The sequence below is a fragment of the Dromiciops gliroides genome, chromosome 3 (genome assembly GCF_019393635.1).
Source record: "Dromiciops gliroides isolate mDroGli1 chromosome 3, mDroGli1.pri, whole genome shotgun sequence".
Classification (NCBI taxonomy): Eukaryota; Metazoa; Chordata; class Mammalia; order Microbiotheria; family Microbiotheriidae; genus Dromiciops; species Dromiciops gliroides.
The window spans coordinates 608,927,115-608,948,480 of record NC_057863.1 but is presented as its reverse complement, the minus strand read 5'-3'; the positions used below and the strand labels follow the sequence as shown (position 1 = coordinate 608,948,480).

The following is a 21,366-nucleotide window of genomic DNA, read 5'->3' as shown; positions in this document are numbered from 1 at the left end:
GAGGTTATTACAGGAAAGACAGTTGATCTCGTGGACACTCCATTGTCTGGTGAGATGGTGATTAATTTCTCGAATTTCCATAGCATTCTAAACCTTATAAAGCACTTTTCTTATGACTGTCTAAGGCAGAAGGACAAATGTGAATGTCCCCATTTCACCAGCAAGATGAGGTGACAGAAACAAAGTAACATGCTCACCACTAAGCTAGGAAGTGACTTACAACCAAAATGAAAGCCTTTCCTCTACACTGTGCTTTTACTACTAATAATAATGGGGGGGGGGGGGGCGGTTAGAAAGAGACAATCAGGTTTAAGTGACTTACACACGGTCACACAGCTAGTAAGTGTCTGAAGCTGAATTTGAACTCAGGTCCTCCTGACTCCAGGACAGTGCTCTAACCATTGTGCCACCTAGTATCTTCTACTACCAATTATTTATGATGTTGATCATTAATAATGAACTGTTGGGGCAGCTAGGTGGCACAGTGGATAAAGCACCAGACCAGGATTCAGGAAGACCTGATTTCAAATCTGGCCTTAGAAACATGACACTAGCTGTGTAACCTTGGGCAAGTCACTTAACCCTCATTGCCCTGCCAAAAAACCCAATAATGAACTGTCATTAATGTCATTCTGTGATTTATGGCCAGAAATGAAGGGTAGTAAAATGGAAAGAGCATTAGCTTTGGTATAGGAAGACCCAAGTTCAAATCCTACTCCCCTCACTTAACTCCCTAGGTGATCTTCATTAAGAGTTCACTCTGTGCCAAGTACCATGTGAAACATAGGGGAGACAAAAATGAAAATTAGCAAGACATACCTTGCCCTCCAAAAGTTTACATTCTAGTGGGGGAAGACATACCTATTGGGGTACTAGAAAAAGGGGAGAGGCACCAAGGGGCCCTGATTCAGTTGGCATGGGTACTTTGTCAACCCTGATAAACTGCAACTCCTCTACACCTCAGTAGAAAGCAAATTATTTTGATCTTGGAAGAACCAAATCTTCCCAATTTGTATGAACTGATGAAGAAGGGAGCAATAAGAACCCAGAGAATGATTTATTCAATAGCGACAATATTGTAAAGAAAATCTTGCTTCCAATCCTGCCTCAGACATTTACTGACTGTAATTCTGGGATCTTCTAAGTTTCTATTTCCTTCAATTCATCTCTAAAATTGGACTAATGATACATGGCACATGGATCTCCCAGGGTGAGGCTTATATCAAATAAAATAAAGAATATAATGTGCTCTGGGAATGTAAAGCTGTTATTATCATTACTATTATGGTTAGAGGTAGTGAGGGGTAGTGGATAGGGTTATCCTCAAGCTCAGAAAGACATGAGTCCCATCTCTGATTCAAACTGACAAATCACTTAACCTCTCACTGTCCCTGGGCAAATTTCCAAAATTGCAAGTTATAGAGAAAGTGCTAGTCTAATTCAATCAAGGAAATTTCCACGACAGAAGATCTCTACGCTAATTAAAGTAGGGATCTGAACATAGATAGATAGATAGATAGATAGATAGATAGATAGATAGATAGATAGATAGATAGATAGATAGATAGATAGATAGATGCATACATACATACATGCATGTATGCATTCATGAATAGATACATAAATACATAGAAAAATTGATAACAGAAGATGTCAGAGCTGGAAAGAAACTTAGAATATAATGTCAGAGCCAGGAGAGCCCTTAGAACACAGTTCAATGAGAAAAGGGGACTATTTGTATCTCCAGTATTTGGCTTAGTGCCTGGCACGTTATGAGTTTAATAAATGTTGAATTGGATTAAACATAGAATGTCTACCATAAAACACAAGTCATGCAAGTGGTCAAGGACCTTAGAGATCTTTCAGTCTACCGATTTTATAGAGGGGGAAACTGAGGCCCAGAGGTTGAAGGATTCCTTCCATGGTATAATCAAGGGCATGGAAGGGATTTTGATGACAATTCTAGCATGCCATTCCCAGTGTGCCAAGACTTCTGGATAACTGGTTGCTTCCCACAGTGCTCTGGGTCACAAAGGGCAGAAACATTCTTTGTACATATTTTTAAAAGCCTGCCACCTCAGAGCACACCTGCAACTAGCTTATAACTTCCCTACCATGGTTCCCCTCCAAGCACAGTCCTAAGTTCTTTTTAGACCGTCCCAGAAGCAGCTGGGTCAGGCTATTGACCACATGGCTTGGGACTCATCCCTTGCCAAGTCAAAGAAATGAAGCCATAAGGATCCCCTGCAGGTCTAATGATAACTTCATGTCCTCAAATCACTAACAGTCTCCACTGGGAAACCTTCCCTAAACATGCTAATGAGATGTGGGCTCTCTCTGTCTCTCTCCTCCTCCTTCCCTCCCTCATTTCCTCCCACTCATTCTTTATCTCTGTCTCTCTGTCAGTCTCTCTGCCTTTGTCTATCTGGTCTCCCTTTACCTTGCTCCCTCCCTTTCTCTGTCTCTCTCTCCTTCTCTGTTTCTCTCCCTTTCTCTTCCTTTCTCTCTCTACTCTGTCTCTTTCCTTCTCTCTGTCTCTCTCCCATTTGCTCTTTCTATTTCTCTCTCCTTCTCTCTCTGTCTCTGTCACTTTCTGCCTCTATCTCTCTCCACTCTGTCTCTCTTGCCTCTCTCTATCTGTCTCTTTCTCTGTCTCTATCTACCTCTTTCTCTCTCCTTTCTCTGTCTCTGTTATGTGTCTTTGCCTCTATCTCTCTACTACTCTGTCTCCTATATGTCTCTGTCTCTCTCTCTCTTTCCTCCAATACTTTATTGACAGGATGAGAGAGCTACCTTATCATATGTGACAATTTTTCATGGGCAATGACATCTTTCCAAAGGGTCTTTGTTTCTGAACTCCTTGAGGGCTGGGGTTGTGGTTCATTGATCTCTATAGCCCCAGAGTGCCTTGCTACGTGTCACCTCATAGTCATTAAAGCTTTTGGTTGGCTCTTTCAGACCTGATTGCCCCACCCTGACTAGTTCTGTAACCATGACAAATTGTCCCTTCTCTGAGTTTCATTTTCCTCATCTGTAAAATGCAACAGTTGGACTGAGTGATATCACCCTAAGGTACCTTTTTGCTGTGAAATACTTGGTTCTTAAGTCTCTTCTGGTTATGGCACTCGATGATCTAATTAGGTCCCCTCCAGCTCTGACATCCTGTGTTCTAAGGCCCTTCCCAGCCTTAAAACTCTATGTTCTAAGACCCCTTACAATGTTAATATTCCATGACCTCAGTTTCTCTTAAATCTCAGAAACAACTTGTGAAGTCTGAGGGCCTCCCTACTGCAGTGACTGTCTAGGGCCGGCTCTTCCATCCCTCCTATCCAGGGAGGGAACACTGCTGGATGATTTTCCTCCATGGGAGAAGGCAGCTGGGAGGGGTCTGACCTTTGCCCTTTTTTGCTGTCAAGCTTGCTTGATTTATAGCGGCAGAAACTTGGGGCACCACCACCCCTTCTCACTCCTCGCCCAAACGGCAAGAACATTTCTGTCATTTCTCTTTTCTGGGTGACAGCTTCCTCTCAGCTTCAAACACCCCATTCTCCCAGGGCTAAGCTTGCAGGCATCACATCCCTAGAAGCCCCAGGGAGGAGCGGTTCTTCTTTGTTATATTCCTTCTCCCTGGGTGTTGCCTCTTCTCCTGGATGTTGCCTCCACCTTCCCTACACCCAGCTTGGCCTAAGAATTGGTCTGTTCATTGGTAGTCTGGCTGAGAGGCATACAAGTGGCTGCCCCCAAACTCATCAGCAAACCCTATACCCGATGTTCCATTCACAGTGTTGTGTTAACCATCGACTTCTTCATGGAATGAAACCATTGCAATTGGAAGCTATCTTAGGAAGTAGAAAGGAGCTTAGAACACAAAATGTCAGAACTGGAACACACACTGGGACATAGAATGTCAGAGCAGGAGGGACCTTAGAATAACAAATTCTAAAACTAGAACTTTCACTACCTGGCTCTCATCTATCTTTTAAGACTTATTTGGGGGCAACTAGGTGGAGCAGTGGATAAAGCACTGGCCCTGGATTCAAGAGGACCTGAGTTCAAATTCAGCCTCAGATACTTGACACTTACTAGCTGTGTGACCCTGGGCAAGTCACTTAACCCTCATTGCCCCGCCCGAAAAGAAAAAAAAGACTTATTCAGTTCCCCTCACACACTCTATATTCCAGCGCAAGTGGCCTATCTACTTTTTCTCCTATATGCCATTCTATTTTCCACCTCCACACCTTTGCAGAGGCTGTGCCCTTCTAACTCTTGGAATCCCAAATGCCATCCAAGGTTCATACACACAAAGCCTTTTCTGATCCACCCCCGCCCCCATTGTTAGTGTTTTTCCCCCTCACTCTCTAACAACTTTGAATTGATTTTGCATGTGTATTTTGTAGCCACTATCTGTGTATATGTTGTTCCTTCACCCCCACCACCCCCACCCTAAAGGGTAAACTTCTTGAGGATAGCCCCATGCCTGGCACATAGTAATTAGTAATTAAGAAAAGTTAGTTGAATTAACCTTAAAGCATAGCATGCTAGGGGCAGCTAGGTGGCACAGTGGCACCGGCCCTGGATTCAGGAGTACCTAAGTTCAAATCCGGTCTCGGACACTTGACACTTACTAGCTGTGTGACCCTGGGCAAATCACTTAACCCCCATCGCCCCACAAAAACAAAACAAAAACAAACAAACAAACAAAAGCATAGCAAGCCAGACCTACACTGGCCCTTCGAGATCACTTAACCCAAACCTCTCTTTGTAGAAGAAAAAACTGAAGCCAAGAGGGAGAAATTATTTCTTTCTAAACACGTTGCAAATTGATGGTAGTTTCTTATGAATTAATGAGTAAATTGGTGAATTAATGGATTCACCAAATTCATCGATTCATTGTTTATCTGTATTAAAGTAACACCTAGGGCCAATATATCACATTTTCTGAATATACTCAACAAGGTTGATTCAGCAAATAATTGTTGAACATCTTCCATATGCTACTCACTGTCAGGAGAGGATGTGAAGAGGAATGATGTCATTCCTGTCCTCATGGAGTTTATAGTCTAGTAGACAGCCTGGAGCCCTTAGACAATTGGATAAGACCACAATGTGCTAGGAACCAGATGTTCTTCAGATGGGGAGCGGGGTCAGGAGAAGGATGTTTAAAATACTCTTTCTCCCCAATTCCAATCATTCCCTGCCTTTTCCAACTTGGTAGCTTGGTGGATAGAACACTTGGTCTGGAGTCAAAAAGACCTGGGTTCAAATGTGACCTCAGACACTTACTTACAAGTTGTGTGACCTTGGTCAAATCACTTGCCTTATGTTTAACACAATTTCCTCATTTGTAAAATGAGGATAATAACACCTACTTCACAGGGTTGTTTTGAGGATCAAATGAGATATTTGGGGGGGGGAACTGTTTATTATAGTGCCTGGTACCTAGCAAACACTATATAAATGTTAATTGTTGTTTTTATTTGACAAAAATTGACTAAGTACCTACTTACTGTGCATGAGGCCCTGGGATAAGCAATGGGGAGCCAGGAGCAAAAATGAAAGTGCCAGCCCACAAGGATCTTACATTTCTATATTTTTGGATCTGTAGATAAGGAAACTGAGGCTCAGGAGATTAAATTATTTGCCCAGGATCACACAGGCCATGCAAGTTGGAACAAGGACTCCTCTACTATGCCAGGCTGCACCTCAGAACATGTACTAACTGGGTGAAGATTTCCTATAGGTCCAGGGGTACGCTGGTAAATGTTTACCATCCTGATCCCAGAAAAATCATACACTTTTCAGTTTAATCTGCATCACTGATATTTTCTCCATCATTTCCTGAAGTTTGGAAATCAACAAAACAATAAATCAAGTACTGATATTTAGTATTTGCTGATTTCCAAGGCGTGAATGCTGACAATGGTAACTCAACAATCAGCTCTCTCCGGCCAGTCAGAGCTGGCTCCAGCACCCCTTGCCTACAACCACTCAGGCCCGAGAGGTAGACTAAGCGTGACCCTCTTGTTTCCTTCCCAGTTTCAGGTCTGTCCGGGTACTCAAGAACGACACAGTCAACTTCCAGAAGTTCTCCTATACCAATGAGGATGAGGCCTGGAAGACCTATCTGGAAAATCCTCTGACTGCCGCCACCAAGGCCATGATGAGAGTTAATGGGGATGAAGAAAGCGTAGCTGCCCTGAGCCTTCTCTACGACTACTACGTGGTAGGGCAGGGTTGCTTGTTGAGAGCCCACTGTGGAAAATACCTAAAAATAATTAAATTAAATTAAATTTTTTTAAAATATCCGAGAAGGGGGAAGCTAGATGGCGCAGTGGATAGAGTACCGGCCCTGGAGTCAGGAGTACCTGAGTTCAAATCCGGCCTCAGACACTTAACACTTACTAGCTGTGTGACCCTGGGCAAGTCACTTAACCCCAGTTGCCTCACTAAAAACAAAAACAAAAACAAAAAAAACATGAGAAGGGCCTGAAACCATTGCCAGCTATGACTCCTTCCCCCTTCCACCAGTTCCCAAGGACCCCCAAGCTCTCTCCACCCATTGTACATACTTATTTATCACAATTCCAAAGCATAGACCCGCAGCCCAAGCAAGTCTGGCTGGGTGGTTTTACTGATGCTGCGCAGAGATGTGACCTCTGTCTCTCTAGTGATGTGTAAGACAATCTGCCTGTGCCCTCTTATTCTGTGTGACTCTTAGCCATATCTTCTCATAAATCATCCATAAAAGGCTCATTCAGTGTACCTAGAGGCCTTCCCTTAGTTCTCTGGATGGTGCACTAATACCAATAGAATACTCGAACTGTCCATCAGTTTTATTCCTTGTTCCAGTCATGTGACTAATCCATCTTCTTCTCCAGGTCCCCACACACATAGAGTTTGTCCTATGGTCCTCTTCTTTGCCCCTCCCCCCACTCTATAATATACCCCCAACCCCCACCACCTGGAATGACCTTCTCTGTTCTTTTATGCCCAAGTCCACCATGTCTTTCAGGACCTGAGTCAAAAGTACCTTTCTCCTCCAGCCCCAGCACCTAAATTTTTTAGTAGTAATCCCAACCTACATGGATCTTCCCCATTCCTGACCTCCCAGAATACTTTTCATTTTACCATTTGATTATATCTAATTAGGCAGCTAGGTGGTAGAGTATTGGACTTGAACTCAGCAAGACCCAAGTTCGAATCCAGGCTTAGACACTTACCAGAAGCGTGAGCCCCAACCAATTTATTTAAGCCTCAGTGCCCTCATCTCTTAATGGGGTCACAATAGCCCCTACCTCACAGGGCTGTTGGTTAATCAATAAACATTTATTAATCACCTATTAGGTGCCAGGCATTGTGGTCATTGTATGGATAGAGTATAAAGCACTTTGCAAACCTGAAAGTATTTTATAAATGCTACATGATGATGATGAGGTACTTAATTATAGAATATCTTGCATTGTTCTTCAATTATGTCAGGTGCCTTAGTCTTGTCTCCCTAAAAACATGGAAGTTTCTTAAAGGTGATATTTATGTTTTATTCATTTCTGTATCTACTACAAAGGAGTGTTTACATAGTAGATACTCAATGGACTGGATGGATTGATGGATAGACAAACAGACAGTGGGATGGATGAAGAATGAATGGATGGATGGAAATGAATAGAGGGAGGGGATGGGGAAATGAATAGGGAATGGGGGATAGGGGAATGAATAAATGAATGCCTAAATGGATAGTTGGATGAATGAATGGCAGTCACTGATTGTGATAATAGCTAATATAGAACTTAGGTAATTGATTTGATCAGAAATGGAAAGACCAAAGATACAGATAATGCAGCTCTGGGTATTGGATACTGACTTTAAAATGTGTTAAATAGATAAAGCATTTATTAAGTGCTTACTGTGTACCAGACACTGTGTGGAGTACTGGGAATACAAACAAAAGTCCCTGCTCTCAAGAAGCTTACATTCAAATGAGGGAAGCTAACTGGTTTTTTTGTTTGTTTGGTGAGGCAATTGGGGTTAAGTGACTTGCCCAGGGTCACACAGCTAATAAGTGTTAAGTGTCTGAGGCAGGATTTGAACTCAGGGACTCCTGAATCCAGGGCCAGTGCTCTATCCACTACGCCATCTAGCTGCCCCTGCCAACTGTTTAAAAAAAAAAGGCAAAAAACAAACAACAAATAAAGACGAAAGCAGGGTGGGGAGAATGGGAAAGGTTGCCAGTTGGTCAGGGACATCATGGTTTGAAGAGAGCATTATGGCTGGTGTTCCCTGGGGTGAGTGGCTGTGATGTGAGGTAGAACAGGGTATTCATTCTGAAGAAGGTTTTCATGTTATCTTTAGCCCCCAAAAGGGTGAGATGTGAGTTTTATCTATTCCCCTTCCCACAAATCTGGAAGTTTCCAAAGCTTACTAATATCTGATTTCTTCTTCAGGTCCCAAAGGAGAAACGGATCCTTTCTTCAAGCACAGTGACACGAAATGACCTAGGAAAGAGGTAAGAAGATGCTAGCTCCCCACCCGCCCCCTCTCCCATTCCTCTGTCTTGCAGAATAGTAACAAAATTTGCAATCAGATAACCTGAGTTCAAATCCCAGTTCTCTTCCTTATCACCTTGGTAGCCTTTGGCATATCACTACCCTCCTCTTGCCTCAGTTTTCCCATCTGTAAAATCAGGGGGTTGGATTAGATGGTCACTTAGGTTCCCCCTGAACCCCAGTCCTATGGTTTTTCCTCCCCACCCTTTCCCTTCTTTCCACCTCCTTCCCAGCACCAAGCAGGTACCATAAGGATACAGGGGATATGGCCAAGTTGGGGCATGAGTTTACCTGAGATCCCTCTGGCTTCTTGAAAGATGTCCCTGGAGGCACCATAAAGAAGTGAGGCCTAACTGGTTTGTTAGGCCTTAATGTAAAAGCCTGTGAGGGGAGGGAACTCTTTCCGGACTTTTATTGGTTCTACGAACACAGATAAGTAACATATAATGCAATGTCATGGGGGCAAGAAGGGGAGCAGCCACTTCCCAGTAGACAGCCTCTTGTAGGCATCTAAGCCAAGCTTTGAAGGGAAGCAGGGATTCCTCTGAAAGGGAAATAGGGACAATATTCCAGGCTCAGGGGGGAAAGGACCTCACTCTCCCTTCCATTGCCTCTCTGTACCATGACCTTTTTGTCACCACATCTCTTCCTGGGCCACTGGTTCTTGGCTTCCATCTCTCTAAACAATTCTCAGTTTCTGTGCTGGTGTCTGGAACCAAAACCTGCCTCATCGGTTCCAAGCCAGGGATGCACAGGGGATATGGCCAAGTTGGGGCATGAGTTTACCTGTGATCCCTCTAGCTTCTTGAAGGATGTCCCTGGTGAATTCCATTCATCATCAGCCAGGCCCTATAAGGGTACCCTTCCTATATACCAAAGCCTGTTTCTTTTTTGTCTTTCTGTCCTCAATTATGCCTAGCACAGTGCCAGGCACATAGCAGTTGTCTAATAAATGTTTGCTCATTGATTGATTGATAGTTGGTACTTAAATATTCATTGAGTGAATGAATGAATGAATGAGAGAGGGGAGAACTTCCAGAAGAAGTCATCTCCCCAGTCAGCAACCAGGTCCTTCCCCCAGGTATCACCACGGGATGGAATATGAAGTAGACTTCCCCCCTCTGGAGAGCCCCACCCATCTCATGAAGTTCTTGACTGAGAACGTCTCGGGGACCCAGGAGTACCCAGACCTAACCAAGAAGAACAATCTGATGAGCTTAGAGGGGACAGGATCAGCCTCGACCAAGCCAGCCCTCCTCCCTCCTGGTCCCAGCAAGCTGGAGGACAGTTCAGCGGATGGAAGCTACCTGCTTCCTACTGGTGACATGTACGATAGCAACCTCAGCAACCTATTTGAGACTCTCCATGGGCCCCCACCCCAGCAGCGCTGGCAGCCCGACAGCACCTTCAAAGATGATGGGCAGGAGGTGAGCTGTGGGCCCCATACCCAAGTTGGGGAGACAAAGCTGGAGGCCCAGAACATTAGGGCCGGGGCAGGGGGAATCTTGGAGATAACATCCCTGTCCCTGTGATGTTGCATTCTGGTTCATGCGATGCTCTCCCCAAGGGGAGGGCTATGGCGGCTACTTAATTAGACAGGAGTGAAGAGGAAAGGTGTGGTTAGAGCATCAAAATGATTATTAAAAATAATCACAGCTCCCATTTCTAGAGAGCTGTAAGTTTTAAAATACACTTTCCTTGAAATTCTGGGAAGTAGAGACTATAAGAATTTTCATTCCCATTTCAAAGATGAGAACCCTTGGGTTCAGAGATGGAGAGAAATATAAGCATTTAGAGCAGAAAGGGACCTGAGGGATCACCTCATCCAATCCCTTCATTTTACAGATAGGGAAACTGAAGCTCAGAAATATTTTTTTCCCCTTGTTCAAGGTCACAAAAGTAGTAAATTACAAAGTCAGGATTTGAACCCAGGTCCTCTGACTCCAAATTCCATAGTTTGTTTTGTTTGCTTGTTTTTTATTACATGATACTTCTCCTTGCCTAAGGCTATATAGAGAGAGTTAGTTGGACTCAAACTCAAATGTCTAAACTGATTTTAGGGGTCTTGCCACCTCTCCTGGCATAAGAGATGGACTTGGGGGCCCTTTTGCCTCAGGTATTGATTTGTCAAATGGGACAGTCACTTGACATTCTTTATACCACCAGTGGCTCAGACAATGTGGCCTAGGGGACCCATGCTGTGAGGGAAATCACTGGGTAGAGGTGAAGTTGGAGGGAGAAGATGCTTTGGGATGCATAGAAAAATAGCATTAGAGCTAGTCACTCATGGCCTTCCCCTGTGATTGTATCTCCCTTCAGTCACTGCTCTTTCCTGATATCTTGAAAAGCCCTTCGGAGCCTCCATGTCCAGAGGATTACCCCAGCACCAGGAGGTAAGAGAAACAAGCTTAGCCCTGTGACTTAGCTTGGTATGGGGCCCTTGGCTGGTGGGGTGGCTGAATAAGTAAAACACTCCCCAAATTCCACCATTATTGTTAGCCCGATCTGTCCGCTCCTTTCCCTCTTCTGCCTTTTCCTAAGTGTCAGAAAAGAGAAAATGTTAAAAGTGGGAGGAAAATGTTGGAATGTAGGATGTCAGAGCTTTAAGAAGGCCCTTAGAACCCAGGATGTCAGATCTGGGAGGGCCCTTAGAACCCAGGATGTCAGAGCTGGGAGGGCCCTTAGAACCCAGGATGTCAGATCTGGGAGGGCCCTTAGAACCCAGGATGTTAGAACTGGGAGGGCCCTTAGAACACAAGATGTCAGATCTGGGAGAACCCTTAGAACCCAGGATGTCAGAACTGAAGATCTTAGAACACAGAGTGCTAGAATGTCAAAGCTAGATGGGACTGGCCTTTGATATGCCATCTAAATGTTTCTTATTTTATAAATGAACAAACCACGTCCAGAAAGCCAGAGTAACCTTCCAAGGTCACATGGTAATTAACTAGCAGAGCTGAAAAGAGCACCTCAAACTTCTGCCTCCTAGCCCAAAATTCTTTTGTGAATTCCACTCTATATCAAACTGGGCGATTTGTGCCCTGAGCAGAACCATTCTGGGGCCCACAAGGGCCTGTTCAGTGTACTCTACAGTTGGAGGACCTCTGCTCAGAGACTCCTAGCTCATGCCCAGCCTTCTCCACACTGCACCCCATCCTACCAGAGTACACAGAAGGGAGTGAGATCACAATGTGGGAGAGACTGACCCTGCCCCAGCCTTCAGATGCACCTTGAAATTCTTCTGGCCCGAGTCCTCACGATTTTCTTTCTCTCTTTCTTTCTTTCTTTCTTTCTTTCTTTCTTTCTTTCTTTCTTTCTTTCTTTCTTTCTTTCTTTCTTTCTTTTTTTGATGAGGCAATTGGGGTTAAGTGACTTGCCCAGGGTCATACAGCTAGTAATTGTTAAGTGTCTGAGGTCAGATGTGAACTCAGGTACTCCCGACTCCAGCGCCAGTGCTCTATCCACTGTGCCACCTAGCTGCCCCTCATGATTCTTTCTTTATCCTTCCCAAAGTGATTTTGAATATACCCTGGGCTCCCCCAAAGCCATCCACATCAAATCTGGGGAGTCACCCATGGCCTATCTCAACAAGGGACAGTTCTACCCGGTTACACTGAGGACTCCTGGAGGAGGCAGATGCCTGCACTTGTCTTCCAACAAAGTAAAGGTTAGTGGGCCCTCGTGGGGTTTCATGGGAATGGAAAATAATTGCCACATGCACAGGACTGGTTAGTTAAGGTGGGACCAACCAGGGCAACTATGGTAAGGTTTAAGAATCTGAGGAAACCTCCCAACATAAAGAAAATATGGAAACGAGTCGCAGAGAATCAGATTTTGGCTGCATGTAAAGAAAAAAGTCCCAACAACTAGCCTGTCCAAGATTAGAATGAGCTGCCTCTAAGGTAGTGAGTTCCTCATTACCGCAAGTATTTTAAGTGGAGGTTAGATGACCATTCATCAGGAATATAAACGAGATTCCTGTTGAAGTAGAAATTGGACTGGATGACTTTTCCAACTCAGAGTTTCTATGATTCTACAACTTGTCTAAATGCATATTGAGGCACATACTGAGGCACAAAAGGGTGGGGCCATTGGATTTAGGTCATGGTCTTGGGTCTTCTGACCTAGGCATGTCTAAACAAAGAGCCCTAGAATGAACCACTAAATTCCAATAACCTTGACCTTTTGGCCTCCCGCCAATTGATAGCTGGTGAGGGAAACCGGGGCTAGGGCAGGGTCTTCAGGCCTGACCCCTCAGCGCTGACAAGGGCTGCTTTGCAGAGCATGATCATGGTGGTGTTTGACAATGAGAAGATCCCCGTGGAACAGCTGCGGTTCTGGAAGCATTGGCACTCCCGCCAGCCCACAGCAAAGCAACGGGTCATTGATGTGGGTGAGTAACCAACTCCTTCTCTGCATGCCCATGCCCCAGCAGGGACACCCTGGCCCATCCACAGGATGGACCCATTGCTAGAGAGGCAGGAGTAGAAGGCAAGGTGAGGGAGAAGGACCCAGGAGATGGGGTGAAAGGCTTCCAATCAAGGTACCTCTTTTAGGGCGAGAGCCCTTGGAGGCAACATGGCCCAATGGAAAAGACACTGACCTTAGAGTCTGAGACACTAGGTCTGGGCCCTGCTCTGCCACTTACCAGCTCCAAGACACAACCACTTACCAGCTGTGGGCCAGTAGCTGTGTCTGCCTTTTTTTACAGATAATGGGGAAAAAAAGAAAAGGGAAGACACTTGTTCCAGGTTACATAACTAGGATGGGAGCCAGACCTGGTCCAATACTCTTGGCTGCCATGAACCAATGGAAATAGACATGTTCCAAGTTTGGGGCAAAGCAGGAACTCAGGGCTCCTTCTAATTCAAGGTCTCTGTCTCCCAGGCCAGCCTTCTTCATCAGTTACTAGAGAGGGTGATTGTGAGCGGCAACTGAGATGTTCTGACCCTTTATGTTCTCAGGTCCCTTCCGGTAGACATTTTGTATTCTAAGGTCCTTCCCAGCTCTGACATTCCCTCTTTTAAAGCCCTTCCCAGCTCAGACGTTCTATGGTCTAAGGTCCCTCCCAAGGCTAACATCCAATGTCCTAATTTTATATCGTCTAATTCTAAATTCTCTGATCCTATTACACGATGACTATATTGACAACCAGTTTCTTGTCTCTGACAGTCAAACTTTGACCCAGATTCCTTATCTCCTAATCTTGTACTCTTTTGACTATGATATGTTTTGAGTACAGAGAGGAAGAAACCCACTTCCAGAGCAAGGCTCTTATCCCTGTCTCAGTCCCAGACCTTGATTCACAAACCCTTTCCCAGCTGGCATTCTATGTTTGGGTCACCATTTTGCCAGATGAGAAGGCTCAGACTTTGCCAAGGTGTGGGGGGCGGTAATGTTTCCTAGTGGGCTTCTCTCCCTGCTAGGTCTCACATGGCTCTGTTTATCCCAAAACATCACCTAAAACGGGGGAGCTGCTACTAGTCAACAAACACAGAGTGGAAAACTTGCTGGGGTAGACCATGACATGGGGAGGGGAGCCAGGCTGAGGGGCTCACAACTAGATCTGCTTTGGAGTTAGAAGAAGGGTGGAAGCTCAGGGGAAAGTCACTTCAGAAAGCAGGCAGCAGTGACCAAAGAGAGACATAGTGGAGTGATATCAATAGCAGAGGCAACTTTGCTTTGGGCACAAATTGATATGTAGGGTCATAGGATCTAAAAGTAGAAGAGAGCTTAGGGGATAAACTATCAGAACTGGGAGAACCCTTAGAACACAGGATGTCAGAGCTGGGAGGGCCCTCAGAACATGGAATGACAGAGATGGGAGGGCCCTTAGAACACAGGATGTCAGAGCTAGGAGGGCCCTTAAAACAGATAAAGTCAAAGTCAAAGCTGGGAGCACCCTTAGAATAGAGAAAGTCAGAGCTAAGAGGACCCTTAGAACACAGCGTTAGAATTAAGAATGTCAGATGACGGAATCGGGGAAAGCATGAGATTTAGAGTAGGAAGATTTTCCTTCACATTCTGTACCTTCTCTTTAGTACCTTAAGTGTTATTCCTTTAACCTCCCTGGACCTCAATTAAATGAAGAGGTTAGAAGAGGTGACCTCCAAGGACCCTCCCAGCTCTGCCCTTTTTCTTTGTTTCCTGGGTTGCCAAGGACAAAAGAAACCGTTGCTAGGTGCCTTGCCTCCTGGGCATGTGCCTGTCTCTGTTGAGCTGGGCTTGGTGCTCAGGACATAAACTGTTACTGGGGCCAAGGCTAGACCAGAACAACTCTAAGCTCCAGCAGGTTCTACCAGACCTAGAAAATCGAGAAAATGCTTGTGCTGTATATTAAGCAGGATTATAGTAAGGGCCCAATTAGATGACTGAGCTAAATATTTTGGCATGAGTCTTTATTACAGGTGCAGTCTTTCCCCAAGTGCCCAGCACTGTTAGGCACTATGAGAAGAAAAGCCACCCTCTCTTACCTCCAATTCCAGGGGATGTCAGCCTCTCATTTTAGAGGTGGCAGTGAAAGGGACACTGGATTTGGGGTCAGGGGGACTTTGTTTCAAGTCTGCCACTTGCAGACCCAGAACAAGTCATTTCATCTCTTTGGGCCTCAGTTTCCCTACCTACTAAATGAAGGGCTTGGACTAGATATTCCCTAAGGTTCCTTCCAGTTCAGTCAAGCTCATTTTAAAGAGGAAGGAACCAGCCATTCCTAGACCAGAAATCCATGTCTCCGGACACTCTGTCCAATTTTCTCCCCACTACAATGTTACATTCTCACTTAAGGCCAGACACTCCTCCTCCTTCTCAAGAGTCTGCTATGATTCCAAGAAGGAAGAAGGATATAATCAGCAGTGCAGTCTCCTTCCCTACTCTATTGTATACACACACACACACACAAAATCCCCAAAGTGGAAAAATGGAAAATAATATCTCCTTACAAAACAATTGGGGGGGCAGCTAGATGGCACAGTGGTTAAAGCACCGGCCCTGGAGTCAGGAGTACCTGAGTTCAAATCCTGCCTCAGACACTTAACACTTACTAGCTGTGTGACCCTGGGCAAGTCACTTAACCCCCATTGCCCCGCAAAAAAAAAAAAAAGAAAAAACAAAACAAAACAAAACAAAACAATTGGGGTAGTGGATAGAGCACCAGCCCTGGAGTCAGGAGTACCTGAGTTCAAATTCGGCCTCAGACACTTAACACTTACTAGCTGTGTGACCCTGGGCAAGTCACTTAACCCCAATTGCCTCACTAAAAAAAAAACAAAAAACAAACAAACAAACAAAAAAAAACAATTGGGGAGGGGCATCTAGGTGGTGCAGTGGATAGAGCACTGGCCCTGGATTCAGGAGGACCTGAATTCAAATCCAGCCTCAGACACTTGACTCTTACTAGCTGTGTGACCATGGGCAAGTCACTTAACCCCTATTGCTCCCCCCCCCAAAAAAAAAACACAAAACAAATGTTGTAAACTATCTCTACATGTAACTGGAAAATAATAAAATACTTTTAAAAAACAAAACAATTGGGGAGCAAGGTTCTAGTGGGGTGCATTGGGTTAATCAGTTCTTCTTGCTAGGCCTCAGTTTACCCATCTCTACCATTGTGCTTAGTAAGCAAGATTGCCTCCTAAGTCCAGAGGTGATCCTTGGGTAAGAGGGGCTGGGGCCGAGGCCATGGGCATGCCCCATTTTCTTCTGAAGACTCCACCCCATGAGTCACTCCTAACCTGGCTTCGTCTCATTTCAGCGGATTGCAAAGAAAACTTCAATACTGTCCAGCATATTGAGGAAGTGGCTTATAATGCCCTGTCTTTTGTGTGGAATGTGAACGAAGAAGCCAAGGTTAGTACTCACAGATAGGATTGAAAAGTGGGGGGGCAGAGAATCATAGAATGTTATTGCTGAAAGGTCATGGTCAGTCATTATGTGGATCAGAGTAGAACAAAGACTGTAGAATGTGGAATGTTAGAATATAGACTGCAAGAGTTAGAAGGGACCTCCTTAGGACATAGAATGTTAGTGATAGAAGGAACCAGAGATTGTTCCAGCTAAAAGGGTTGTTTGTTAGAACATTGAATGTGAATGTTAGAAGGGATCTTAGGGATGAGAATCCCCACACAACAATCCCAGACCAGGGGGAGATACAATGAAAAAAGTACAGAACTTTGAAGACCAAATGCATCATGGGAATGAGAGTTGGAAGGGTCCTGAGAGACCCCCTTGTCTCACAGAGAAGAGAAATTTCTTAGCCATAGTCAAAGGGGGAGTATCACAATAGGGATTTGAACCCCAGTGCTCGGATTCCAAATTCAGTGTTCTTCCCACCATACCCCCTGACTCTTAGAGTTCTAATACCTGTCTCTATCTTAGGAATTAGAGCACTGGTCTTGGAGTCAAGAAGACCTGAGTTCAAATCCTCCCTTTGATACTTGTTAGCTGGTTGGTTGTTGTCCTTCAAGTTCAATAGGGACCAAAATGACATCACTATGTTGGGGTCAAGGGACAGTGGGTCTGATCAGATCCACTCGAGCTCCAAAGGCTCTACCATGGGTCAGACACAAATAGCCCATGTGAACATTTGGAGTGCAGATGGCTCTAAATTTGCACAGCTCATGTTTCTTTTGTAACCCTGGTAAAGCTTCTCTCCCAGGCTCAGTTTCCTCATCTGAAAATGGGGATGACAATAGTACTCACTTCACCAGGTTGTTTTAGGATCAGATGAGATAACAGCCATAAAGTCATTTTTAAACCTTGGAACTCTACATTAATATTGGCTCTCATCATTGTTAGTAGCTGTGTGACCATGGGTAAGTCACTGAACCCTGGGGGAGGAGCCTGAGAGACCCAGAGAGTTTCATTGGCTTGCCCACAATCATACAGGGAGAATAGAGATTCAAACCCAAGACCACTAACTCCAAATCCAGGGTTCTTTCCATTCTAACACAATGCCTGGCTGCTTAGCCATAGATTTAGAAGTAGCAGGACCCTCAGGGGTTAGCTAATACAAGCCCCTCATCTTATAGATGAGGAAGGTGAGGTTCAGAGATGCTGAGTTGCCTAAGTCACGTGGGTAGTAAATGACAAAGGTAGAATTTGAACCCAGACCCCCATCCCCAAATCCTGCGTTCTTTCTACACTCCCGTGTTGTCTCTAAGGTTCTAATACAGAAAGCTCTGTCGCTTGCTGAATGACTATGCGCAAGCTCATTCCACCTGCTGGAATGAGTTGTGGAGAAGTTGCTACATAGCTTTGAAATGCTGTGGGAATTATTGAATGAGATGGCAAATGAGAATGTGGAATCTTCTCTGTAGAAGAGAGGGATGACTCTTGTTTAAACAAATGGCCATGTGGGGAGTGTCAGGAAGCCCTCCACTGCTCCCCCCTGCCTTTCCCTTCCCTTCCAGATGTATGTAGAACAGCCTAGCACTGTCTTGTCTCTTGGATCCCAGTGGGGTGGAAGAGATTGAAAGGAAGGTGGGTTTCGGTTGGGATTTTCTCACAGACCTCATAAGGCCCTGAGGGGATCTGGGCCTTTTACAAGCCAGAGATTTTAACACACATCTTTTAGTCCCAAGCTGTCTGAGGGGAAGGTATGCTTGGCATGTTGACCCCCAAGGCCACCATCAAGAGAATAGCTATGGAGACAAGAGGCACCGAGTGGCCTGAGGTAGACGGAGGAGACTGGGAGAAAACAACAGGCCTGGGGAGTGGAGTGGGGGAGGCACCAACCAGGAGGGAGGGAACCTGGAATAGGCCCCAGGAGCTGCTTAGGAAGCAAGGGAGGGGAGGAACAGTAGCCTCTATGTTTGAGGGACCTGCCATTGGTTATTACAACTATTATTTTCTTTTTCTTTTTTTTTTTTTTTAGTGAGGCAATTGGGGTTAAGTGACTTGCCCAGGGTCACACAGCTAGTGTTAAGTGTCTGAGGCCGGATTTGAACTCAGGTACTCTTGACTCCAGGGCCGGTGCTCTATCCACTGCACCACCTAGCTGCCCCACAACAATTATTTTCTAAGGAGAGGTTGTCTGGACTTGTGGTTTTATTGGTATGGGAAAATCCTTTGCAAATCAGCAAGTCATCTATTATTTAGAATCATAGACAGTGCCTGGTAACTGCTTTTGAGAGATTAATTGACTTGTCCAGGACCAAGCAACCAGCATATGTCAGAGAAAGGACATGAACCCAGTTCTTTCTGAGTCTAAGACTAGCTGCCCATCTACCACATCACTCTGCTGTGTTACTATTATTTAATAATAACAATAATAATAGGATGTGCAATAAGGCAGATTGGATAGAAAGCTGGCTTGTTTCAAAGACCATCCAGTGCCCAATCCTTTTATTTTTACATATCAGGAAACTCAGACTCAGAAAACAACATGACTGGGCCAACCATACCTGCACAACCCATCTCCCAGGGTTGGTGGGAACAAGGTGCTTTGTCAGCCATAGAAGGCTATAGAAATGGGTGGTGGTGTTTTTGCTTCTCCTCCTCTCTGGGGAAGCTAGAAGGGGCCTGAAAGGTCATCTTGCTGAAGAGGACATTGAGACTGAAGGAGGAAAAAGTCTTGTCCAAGGTCACATAGTGAATTAGTGATGATACCAGGACTATGACCCAGGTCTCCTGACTTCTGTTTCAGGGCTTTCCCCAGAATTCTGTGCTGTTTTCAATGGTGATCCTTTAGAAACTGGAGAATCCGGGGTGACTAGGTGGCTCAGTGGATAAAGCACCAGCCCTGGATTCAGGAGGACCTGAGTTCAAATCCAACCTCAGACACTTGACACTTACTAGCTTTGTGACCCTGGGCAAGTCACTTAACCCCCATTGCCCCACAAAAAAAAGAAAAGAAAAGAAAAGAAAAGAAAAGAAAAGAAAAAGAAACTGGAGAATCCCTGGGCCTGTAGATCATGCGCAAAGCTTAAAATGCCTCCACCTTGGAGAAGTCACACATCTCATCACTTCTCCCCTCTCCCCGCAGGTGTTCATTGGAGTCAACTGCCTGAGCACAGACTTCTCCACCCAGAAGGGGGTAAAGGGTGTCCCACTAAATCTCCAGATAGACACCTATGATTGCGGTACAGGGACAGACCGCCTGGTGCACCGAGCTGTCTGCCAGATCAAGATATTCTGTGATAAGGTAATGGGGGTTCAGAATTGCCAGGGGACTGACGCCTCCCCCTTTCGTGATTCTCCTTATACACACTCCCCAGACTCTATCTTCCCCCAGTGGGCATAACTTGGGCTGGCTTAGGGCTAAAGATCTTTACAACATAGAAAATTAGAACTTAACCTTAAAACAGAATATCTGAGAGTCCTCAGAACACAGAAAATCGGAACTGGGCAGGACTTTAGAACAGAAGGGGAGGGGCCTTAAAACACAGAAGGAGCTGAGAGGGCCCTTAGAACGCGGAATGTCAGAGCTGGGAGGAACTTTAGAATACTGAATGTTAAAACTAGAAAGGATCTTAGAGACCACCTAGTCCAGCCCCCTCCCTTTTTTTTATGGAGGAGGAAACTGAAGTCCAGAGAGAAATGATTTGTCCAGTCACCCAATTATTAATACATGATAGCACTTGGAACCCAGGTCTTCCAACTTCCAATCTAGAGATCCTTCTGCTACACTATAAGGTTGTTTGTGGTGTGTGTACATCTGTATCTTGCCTCACCGTTTAGAATTCAGCCTCCTTGGCCAGGTCTCAGCCTCGTGTTTCTCCTACAACCTTTAGTAGTCCACTCCCACATCGGGTTCTCCACAAGTACTTGTTGACCTACTGTCATCTTTTGAGAAGTCAGGGCTTTGTCACCCTCCCACCTTTCAGTGTCCTTGCCAGCTTTTTGTCTTAGGGGCCAGGGTCTTCCCCCATTGGCCATTTTGCTCTAAAAGTTGACGCAGAAGGTGGGGCAGCTGGGGATTTGGGCTGAGGAAGTCACAGCTGGGGCTAGGGCTAGGAACCTATTGCAAGGGCTGGGTTGGGCTGAGCTGTCATCGTTTCCTGGTCTTGCTCTGTAAAGAAAACATGACATGGTGATTTGCACATATTGTAAGATGCAAAACAGCAGTTATGAAAGCAAACAGCCCTTTGCCCCAGGTGGTTTGGTGACTCTGATTTCCCCACACAGGGCGCAGAGAGGAAAATGCGGGATGATGAACGCAAACAGTTCAGGAGGAAAGCCAAGTGCCCGGACTCCAGCAACAATGGTCAGTATGATGCCTGGGGGCAGAACAGCTGGTACCTCCTCCCATATACAATAAGCGCTAGGGGTTCCTTTGTGGGGAGACAGGGAGGGGGAGGGAGCAGAGATGGGAGCCTGGATGGGAACAGTGGCTCCTTGGCTTCTCTGAGTGAGAGCCTCCATGTCCTGGGAGAGTCTCCCAGGGTAGAGATTGTAGAATCATGGAGCCATATAATGTTAAAAACTGAAAGGGGCCTTACAACATAGCAGATTAGCAGGTCAGTATGAATAATACTGGGCAGCTAGGTGACACAGTGGATAGAGTCCCAGGAAGATCTGAGTTCAAATCTGGCCTCAGACACTTACTAGCTGTGTGATCCTGGGCAAGTCACTTAATCCTATTTGTCTCAGTTTCCTTATCTGTCAAATGAGCTGGAGAAAGAAATGGCAAACTACCCCAGCATCTGTCCCAAGAAAACCCCAAATAGGGTCATGAAGAGTCAGAAATGACTGAACAACAACAATGAATAATATTAAAGTGAGGAAAAAACCTTAGAACATAGAATGTTGGCTTTTAGATGGAGCTGATAGGGTCTTTAAAACACAACAATTTAGAATGAAAAAATATTAGAACTTGAAGGAGTCT

The 21,366-nt window shown here is 45.2% G+C and overlaps 1 protein-coding gene across 1 annotated transcript in view; it reads left to right on the top strand.

Annotated features, from left to right (window-relative positions):
- Positions 1-6,142: 6,142 nt before the first annotated feature.
- GRHL3 (grainyhead like transcription factor 3) overlaps positions 6,143-21,366 on the top strand; it is a 33,387-nt gene continuing 18,163 nt past the window's right edge. Inside the window, exons 1-9 of the mRNA XM_043996911.1 lie at positions 6,143-6,223; positions 8,442-8,503; positions 9,625-9,970; positions 10,863-10,936; positions 12,057-12,210; positions 12,825-12,936; positions 16,294-16,388; positions 19,525-19,683; positions 20,667-20,745. Of these exons, the coding sequence (XP_043852846.1) occupies positions 6,158-6,223; positions 8,442-8,503; positions 9,625-9,970; positions 10,863-10,936; positions 12,057-12,210; positions 12,825-12,936; positions 16,294-16,388; positions 19,525-19,683; positions 20,667-20,745 (1,147 nt within the window). The 5' untranslated portion in view covers positions 6,143-6,157. The remainder of the gene's footprint in view (positions 6,224-8,441; positions 8,504-9,624; positions 9,971-10,862; positions 10,937-12,056; positions 12,211-12,824; positions 12,937-16,293; positions 16,389-19,524; positions 19,684-20,666; positions 20,746-21,366) is intronic.